The sequence below is a fragment of the Megascapheus bottae genome, unplaced genomic scaffold (genome assembly GCF_031878675.1).
Source record: "Megascapheus bottae isolate mThoBot1 unplaced genomic scaffold, mThoBot2.hap1 HAP1_SCAFFOLD_37, whole genome shotgun sequence".
Classification (NCBI taxonomy): domain Eukaryota; kingdom Metazoa; phylum Chordata; class Mammalia; order Rodentia; family Geomyidae; genus Megascapheus; species Megascapheus bottae.
In genome coordinates this window covers 3,714,082-3,723,538 of record NW_028327804.1, presented here as the reverse complement: position 1 = coordinate 3,723,538, position 9,457 = coordinate 3,714,082, and the positions used below count along the sequence as shown (strand labels likewise).

Sequence of the window (9,457 nt, the reverse complement as noted above, 5' to 3'; positions counted from 1 at the left end):
TCCCAGTAGAAGGAAGCAAATTATTAAAGTCAAAGCCAAATTAAATGAATTGCAGTCCAAAAAAACTATAGAAAGAATCAAGAAACAAGGAGTTGGTTCTTTGAAAAAATTAACAAAATTGACACACTCTTAGCAAATCTTATCAAAAAAAAAGAAAGGAGCATACCGAAATAAGCAAAATCACAAAGCAGTGTGGCAGTGCCTCCAAAGGCTAAACATAGAACTCCCCTATGACCCAGCAATTCCACCACTTGGCATTTACCCAACCATCCAGAAACAAGGACATAAAAATCCACTAGCACAACAATGTTCATTGTAGCATTATTCACCATAGCAAAGATATGGAAGCAACCTAGATGTCCCTCAGTTGATGAGTGGATCAACAAGTTGTGGTATTTGTACACAATGGAATTCTATGCTGCTGTCAGAAAGAATGACATTGCCCCATTTGTTAGGAAATGGAAAGACTTAGAAAAAATCACATTAATTGAAGTAAGCCAGACTCAAAGGAACTTAGGCTCAATGGTTTCCCTCATTCGTCATAATCAGTAGAAACCTTGGGCTCTAGTAGCAGAGATCTGCAATAGAGCAAAATCTTGATACATAAGGCCATATAGTATGAAGCTAATTGAAAGGACCTCCAGGATATTGAAACAAAAGCCAAACAACGAATGATTGTTGTCCTTAATGTACTATGTTGTCTCTCATCTCCTTTGCTGTCCCTTGGTTATCTCATATTGGTATAGTATCTCACTTTGTTATCTGATATATTGAATTTATTTGTATTTGGTTATTTGAAATTTGATAGGGAACGGGGGAAAACCAAGATGGGTGGGGGGTGTGGGGAGGGGAGGGAAATGGGTACCAAGACATGTGAAAGGGTATCAATGTACGTGAATTAATGCACCTTCTATCTGGCAAATGTCATGTAACACTTTTACTAATTACAATAAAAAATGCAAAAAATAAAAAAATAAGGAAAATCACAGTTGGGAATGGTAATATCATGACAGAAATTACCAAGATCCAGAGCATCATGAGGGAATACGTTTCAAAGCTTTATTCCAACAAATTTGAGAATCTAGAAGAAATGGATGAAGTTCTAGTTAATATTAACATACCCACACAGAACCAAAAAACCTAACCCAACTAATCAGGCCTATTTAAAGCACTGAAATAGAAATGGATATTAGAGACCTTCCTCCTAAGAAAAGCCCAGGGCCACATGGATTCACAGCTGAATTCTATAAGGTGTTCAAAGCAGAGCTCACACCAATACTCCTCAAGCTCTTCAACAAAATTGAAAACGAAGGCTCTTTGCCAAACTCATTCTACGAAGCCAGTATAACTTTCATCCCCAAACCAGACAGAGATTCATCAAAGAAAGAGAACTATAGACCCATTTATTTGATGAATATTGATGCAAAACTCCTCAATAAAATATTGACCAACCATCTACAACAACTTATCAAAAAGTCATACACTATGATCAAACAGGATTCATCACAGGGAGGCAAAGCTGGTTCAACATACACAAATCAATTAACATAATTCAACAGGAGGAAGGACAAAATTCACATGATTGTCTCAATAGATGCAGAAAAGGCATTTGACAAGATCCTACACCCCTTTATGCTAAAAGCTCTGTAGAACATTCCTCAGTATAATAACGGCTGTGTATGACAAACCCAAAGCTAGTGATTTTTTTTTGCCATTCCTGGGCTTGAACTCAGGGCCTGAGTATTGATTGCCCTTGGGCTTTAAGGCTAGAACTGTACCACTTGAGCCACAGCATCACTTCCAGCTTTTTCCATGTATGTGGTATCAAGGAATCAAATCTGGGTCTTCATGCATGCTAGGCAAGCACTCAACCACTAGGTCAAACTCCTGACCCAACATTGTTCTTTTCCACGTACCATCTGATGTCCCAGCATATAGGTCCTTTGTGAGGGGCCAGTGAGCTGCATTTGGGGGAGTGAATCTGCTGCATTTACTAGTGAATGCAGAGAGCCAAACAATACAGGTAATGGAGGATGTAGACTGTGGTAAGATAGGACCCTTGATGTTGAGATTCTGAAGCTATGTTTTACATAACAGGTGTCTCAAAACTGGTCCACCTTGAACCTCAAGCTCCCAGCTGTTTTTTGGGATAACTTCCCCTTTCCATCCACCAAAGGAAAGGGTTACTAAGTGAAGCACTTTGCCTCCAGTGAGCCAGACTGCTTTGTGAAAATATGAAAGAATTTGAAGTCGTAGAGGTAAATCTTCATTACAATTTTATGCTGTAAGCTGCTCCGTTCCTTGGAGGTGTTCATGAAGATTTTCTAAGTGTGCATGAGGTATGACATGGACTTTTGATTTCCAAGATGTCACAATAGCTGATCTGGAGATCTGTTTGTAGAAAGGCCTGGAAAGAAGCTCTCTGCACTTATCAGCTTTTTACACAGAACACTTGGGCTAGACTTTCATCTATACAAGAAGTCATTTTGGCTGATTTGCTTCCATGGAGATTACTAACTTCAACCTCTAATATATGAGTAGATATGCTTTTATGTAAACAAATAAGAAAATCTGAGGCACTATTTTCAAGCAATGGTATTTGTGCTATAGGTATTGATTTTGTGGCAGGTGACACCCCTGGGATTTGTTTCACATTTTTTTCTTTTTCAGAATCAAGAATATGTGTCAGAATGGAAAGGCATCCTGGTCATATGACCAGCTTTGTGAAGCTTCCCAGTTGGTGGCTTTGAGACACAGGGTCAATTGTAAAAACTCACTGCAAGGTGGGCTGTGAGGGCCAGGAGTGTAGCCTAGTGGTAGCATGAATGAAGCCTTGAATTTGAATCCCTGGTGCCACATACACAGAAAAAACAAAGTGGTGCTGTGATTCAAGTGGTAGAGCACAAGCCTTGAGTAATCTCAATGCCAGTTCTCAAGCCCTGAGTTAAAGCCCCAGGACTAGCAGAAAACAACCAACCAAAAAAGCAAGCACATAACATGGGATATGATCCATTTCCTCTTGACTTCAAATAATCTCAGGGACAGACTGAAGGCCTAGCTTCAAGTCCCCAAACTGGCACCAAAGCAAAACAATCTCATTCCACCAGTTATATTTTCTCCCTTGGTGCCAGATCTGGGGCTTCAAGAAAGGGACTGGACACTCTTCCTGGCTTTCCTTCTACCACTTGATGTGTAGATCAATGGATCTATACATATATTTTTGTCTTTTAGTTGTTTTATAAAGCTAGGCAAGGTGATTTTGAAATGTAATTCTCAAAGACTTTTTTTGTCAGGATCTTATTTTTTAAATTTGGTAGCCTCTGGCTCAAATTCAGATCCCGTGAACTTTCCTTGAGTTTGCTTTGGTGAAGGCTACCACTCTACTGCTTAAGCCACAGCTCCACACTTTTAGCCTTGTTTATGTGGTAGTGAGGAATAAAACCCAGTGCTTCGTGTATGCTAGGCAAGTTCTCTATTTTTTTGTTGTTTTTGCTTTTTTTATTAAAAGATTTTATTAACACTGATTTTTTTACATCATATTCCAAATGTCATGTTTAACAAGTATTCAAGAAAGGAATCTGTATATGCAAACACTAGCACATAAATTTTAGAACATAGTTAAAATTAAGCTGAGAGTTTACATGTCATAGACACATAGCGATCAAAGTAACATGTTTATATAGTATATATGGGATCATATATTTTTTTGCCAGTCCTGGGCTTGAGCTCAGGGCCTGAGCACTGTCCTTGGATTTTCTCAAGGCTAGAGCTGTACCACTTGAGCCTCAGCACCACTTCCGGCTTTTTTTTACGTATGTGGTACCGAGGAATCGAACCTGGGTCTTCATGCATGATAGGCAAGCACTTTAACCACTAGGTCAAACTCCCAGCCCGGTATCATATATTTTTATGTCTATGTAGTTGTATTTACATTTCCAAGAGGTGTCAATAACCTTGAGTACCCAAATATTGCTCTTGTACTTTTTGGATGTAGTATCCACATATCAAGGAGACCAGGGGTCTTTTCTTTCTTTGGTCTTCACTTATCCCACTAAATATAATTAGCTCATTTCATCCACTTCCCAGAGAATGCCATCATTTAATCTTGTCTGTAGGCTACGTACAATTCCATTTTCATGGGTATGTGTGTATATATATATATATATACATACTCACACACACACACATACTCATCTGTAGTGTTGCATCTGGTTGGTTTCCATCACTTGGCTATTGAGTAGCGCAGCAATGAACATAGTTGTGTAGGTGTTCTTATCATAACCCAGGTAATGATGCTCAAGGAAGATGCCTAAGAGTGGCATGGTTGATTCACAGGGAAGTTCTATTTTTAATTTTTTCAGACATCTCCAAACTGCCTTCCAGTGGATGTACTAATTTACATTCCTACCAGCAGTACAGTAGAGTTCCTCTTTCTCCACATCCCCATCAGCATTCGTTGATGTCTGAAGTTCTCTATTGAGCCACATTCCTGTCCCATGCCCAGGCTGTCTTTATAGCATGAACCTGAGATTCAGCCTCTTAATAGACAGAAATACACGTGAGTGGCCCACAGGTCCCAGCTTCCACCACATATTTTTAATTTTTGTTGGTCATGAAAATTGAACTCTGGGCCTGGGCACTGTCTTTGAGCTGTTCAGCACAATGCTACTCCCATACACCTCAAGACACAGGGCTACTTCTAGTTTTCTAGTGGGTAAATTGAGATGAGTCTCATGGACTTAGACCAGTGCTGTGGCTCATGCCTGTAATCCTGGCTATGCAGGAGGCTGAGATCTCAGGATCAAGGTCCAAAGCCAGCTGGGGCACAAAAGGACCAAAGACTCTTATCTCCAATTAACCACTAGAAAAAGGGAAGTGGGGCTTGGCTCAAGGGTAGGACAGTAACTTTGAGCTGAATAGCTCAGGGACAGCACCCAGGCCAAATTCAAGCCTGATGAGAAGCCTCCACCCAAAAAAAAGTTCTCATGGACTTTAGTGAGATCCTCAGATCTCAGCCTCCTGATTACCCAGGATTATAGGTGTGAGCCACAGAGCCTGGCTACACTACATATTTTTAAAAATGATTGCTTTTTCTTTAATCATGGGGCTTAGACTCTGGGCCAGGGTGCTGTCTCTGAGCTCTTCAGCTCAAGGATACCACTCTATACCACTTCTGTTTTTCTAGTGGTTAATGGTAGATAAGAGTCTCTCTCTCTTTAGTGCCAGTGCTGGATTTGAACCTTCATCCTCAGATCTCAGCCTCCTATGATTAAAGGCATGAGACACCATGCCTGGCATATAACTGAAGTTTTTAAAACTGTCAGAAAAATTGAAATTTATTAATTAAAAAAAGCCCATGTTTTGTTCTGTGTGTTTCAATAGCTGTAGTACAGTTTGATCTTGGCCTTAACTAATCTGTAGTATTCAGAATGTTTTACAGTAGTTCACGTTTGCATTCCCCTAAGGATTAAAACCTTTAATAACTATTTTAGCCAAGTCTCAGAATGTTATCTAACCTTGATGTTCTATATAGTGAACTATGTATTAGATCAGAGTAGTGTGAGGAAGACAAATCTCAGCCAACACAGGTGTTTTAATCACCATTCATGAAATGTTGCTTGTTTCCTTATTTTATTTATTTCTGACAGGCTTGGAGCTTAAACTCATGGCTTGGGCAATATTCTTGGGCTTTTTTAAGGTTACTACTTTACCATTTGAGCCCCAGGATCATTTCATTTTTCAATGTATGTGGTACCAAGGAATCAAACCTAAGGCTTTGTGATTGTTAGGAGGCACTTTACCACTAGGCCATGCTCCCAGTCACAGATTATTATTTATATATTTTATGCCTTCCTAGTGTTTAGGTCCTGGGCTTCCATGTACTAGGCAAGCACGCTTGAACCACAGCTTTAGCCTTATTTGTTCTATCTACCTACCTATCAATCTATCTATTGACCTCTATCTGATATCTATCAGTCTGTCTCCTGATAAGCTAGGATTACAGGTATGAATCACCGGCACCTCGCTCTGAGATATCATTTTAAGGATACTTAATCCTGGAGGTAGGGGTGGAGGTGGGATTTACTAAAGCATCTCCTTTATGTGCACACATTTGCATAGGAAAACCTTTACTTCAAGGATGGACAGACACTGGTTTTGAAGAAAGCAACATTTGCGGCCAGGAGTTTGTCCTAGTGGTAGAGTGCTTGCCTAGTATCCATCAAGACCCAGATTTGCTTCCTTGGTACCACATACATAGAAAAAAGCTGGAAGTGGTGCTGTGGCTCAAGTGATAGAGCTCTAGCCTTGAGGAAAGCCAATGACAGTGCTCCAGCCGTAAGTTCAAGCCCCAGGATTGGCAAAAGAAAAAAGGCAACATCTGATTTTTATTAATCCTTTACTTAAAGGTATGCTAAATAAAAATGATGAATTTCACTGTCTCTACACACAAATGATATCAGTCTTAACTACAAGTACCATCAACAGGTGTCTAGAACAAAAGGAACAGTCAGCTGGGTTCCAGTCTCTCATGTCCGTAATCCTAGCTACTCCCAAGGCTGAGATCTGAGGATTGTGGTTCAAAGCTAGCCCAGGCACTAAAGTCCATGAGACTCTTACATCCAATTAACCACCAGAAAACAGGAAGTGGCACTGTGGCTCAAATGTTAGAGCACAAATCTTGAGCTTAGGGACAGCACCCAAGCCCACACACATAAAAAAAAGACACAAAACCCACCACCCAAAAATAATAAACAAACCTATTCTTTCTTCTTTAACCTGGGAGAGTTTGGATTTGAACATTGATATTCTCACACAAAATCATCTGATGAAATTAAGTATATTTGTTTTGTGTTCAACACCAGAAGAGTAAGGAAAGAGCCTGTTACTTTCCTGATTTCATTCAAGTAATTGAAAATAAAAGGGAACCCTTGGATCCCCTCCCTCCATCCCTGCAGAAATGACAGAATTTTGTTTTCATTTTGCTTTTTCTGTTTTTGTCTTCATGACTGCATACATGTGAGAAAGAACAACGTAATTTGATGACTGAAAATTGATCAGACTAAATAGGAATATTTTACCATTCAATATGGGCCATATTTAAGGGCTGTTTATAAAATGTACTTTGTAAGAAGTCAATACTTTAAGGATTTGCTCATGAAATCAAAATCGTTGATTCATGGCTGTTTTCAGATCTGTACACCATCTATTCTCAGGACTGATGTCTTAGCGCAACCACTTGTATGTCCTTGCTTCCATTCCAATCTTCCTTTAATTTTTCCACTTCTACCAGAACTTTGGCGGTCCCTGGCTCATTGAAGGTGCCCTACCTCTCCCACTTGGCATATCAAACTTTTCAGGATTTCTGTTAAACATTCAGAGCTGAGAAACCTTTTCTTTTGGCCAGTTGTAGGGCTCAAACTCAGGGCCTGAGCGCCGTCCTTGGATTTTTCTCATGGCTAGAGCTTTACTATTTCAGCCACAGAACCATTCCCAGATTTTTTTCTATGTATGTGGTACCAGGCCTTTGAGCATGCTAGGCAAGCACTCTACACTAGGCCAAACTCCTAGCCCTGAGAAAGCTTTTTTTTTTTTGCAGCTTATGAAGACATTTTTTATTTCTTTACTACATACCCTATTAGTGAGTACACGAGATTGTCTTTCCCCAAGTAGTAAATGAAGCACAGGATAGCATTTTTCTGGTTCTTCTTAGAAGCTTGATATCATCAGTCTTTTGGAGGATTCATTTTCTTACGACGTCTCTGATATTGTCCATAAGGATACCACTGATGCTTAGTAGTAAAGAACATTTTGCTAAGTCGTTCTATCATGGGTCCTTGTTCAAGAGGTCCATTTGTTTCTTCCAGTCTGGTTTTCAGCACTTGATAATGTGTTTCTTCATTATTATGCACAGGATTTGGTCGAGGGATGGGTTTAGTATGTTCATATGGAATATCCACAGAAGGGTGGTAGCATACTATTGTCCTCCCATCAGATGTCAAAGCAAGATCCACTTTGCAATTATAGTCATCTGAAAGAGGAGAGTAGGTAGATTTGTGACAAAGACGAGATAAAGCTCCATCTAGCATGCACAAAGACCCGGGTTTGATTCCTCGGTACCACATAAATAGAAAATGCTGGACTTGGTGCTGTGGCTCAAGTGGTAGAGATCTGGCCTTGAGAAAGAAAGTCCAAGGGCAGTGCCCAGGCCCTGAGTTCAAGCCCTACTCAGTAGGCTGAGATTTGAGGATCTCAGCTCAAAGCCAGCCAGGGCACTAAAGTTCGTGAGGCTCATCTCCAACTAACCATCAGAAGACAGGAAGTGGTGCTGTGGCTTAAGAGGTAAGACTTTAGCCTAGAGCTGAAGAACTTGAGGACAGAGTCCAGGCCCTGAGTTCAAGCCCCACAACTGACAAAAAAGAAACAAACAAACAAAAAAGATATGTGTTGGCTAGGAATGTGGCTTAGTGGTAGACTGCCTGTTTTTTGTTTGCCAGTCCTCGGGCTTGAACTCAGGGCCTAAGCACTGTCAAGGTTGGCACCTACCACTTGAGCCACAATACCACTTCTGGCTTTTCTTACATATGTGATACATTAAGGAATCAAGCCAGGGTCTTTGTGCATGCTAGGCAAGCACTCTTACCACTAGGTAAGTGAGTGCTTGTTTAGTACGCATGAAGCCCTGGATTCAATTCCTCAGTACCACATACATAGAAAAAGCAGGAAGTGGCTTTGAGGCTCAAGTGGTAGAGTGCTAGCCTTGAGCAAAAAGAAGTTCAGGGACAATGCCCAGGCCCTGAGTTGAAGCCAAGAAGGAGGAAGAGAAGGAAGAGGAGGAGAAAGAAGAGGAGAAAGAGGAGGAGAAAGCGCCCTGAGAAAGCTTTTGAGACAGACAATTTTTAATCTTCTGCTTAGCACATTCAACTGTGTTCCACCCTTTTGCTTATGGTAAAATGATTCTAGATCTTGGCTAATCTTATTCTGTCCCATTGAAGATGTAATTTGTTAAGGCAAAATTTTTCTTTAGTTTTCTTTAGTGGAACTGATTGTTACTGGGCCTGCACACAGCAGCACAATCTCCTCAAAGCAGCCTTCATCCTGCTCACCACCACCTTCCTGTCCCATTTTCTTCTGGAGCTAGAGGCTCTGCTATCATGCTGTGTCTGCTCCAAGGGAAGGAAAAACATCCTCTTCATGGCTCTGTGACAGGGAAGAGCCTTGGAGGGCAGCTGCTGACTCATGATATGCCATGAGGCTGTGGCTGGAGCCCCTCTGCAGGAATCAGAAGGGAATGGCAGACAAGAAGGCCCTTCTTCCTGTCTGCTTTTCATCACAGGTCAGCAGACACTGAGAGGGCAATGGTAAAGAAAAAATCTGGGAAGGAAACCTAGCTCTCCCCTCCAGTAGGAAGGTGGAAAGCTTGGGACAGTGGCATATGGCTGAAGACTCCAGTCCAGGT

At 40.9% G+C, this 9,457-nt stretch overlaps 1 protein-coding gene across 1 annotated transcript; it reads right to left on the bottom strand.

The window, feature by feature from the left end:
* Window positions 1-7,648: 7,648 nt before the first annotated feature.
* LOC150039174 (large ribosomal subunit protein mL42-like) lies at window positions 7,649-8,087 on the bottom strand. The gene has a single exon (XM_090327975.1). The coding sequence runs from the start codon at window positions 8,085-8,087 to the stop codon at window positions 7,725-7,727; it is 363 nt and encodes a 120-aa protein (XP_090184101.1). The 3' UTR covers window positions 7,649-7,724.
* Window positions 8,088-9,457: the final 1,370 nt, after the last annotated feature.

What these genes read in the sequence shown, in the direction of transcription:
- LOC150039174 (XM_090327975.1), bottom strand. Translation starts at nt 8,087, where the DNA reads ATGCTAGATGGAGCTTTATCTCGTCTTTGTCACAAATCTACCTACTCT.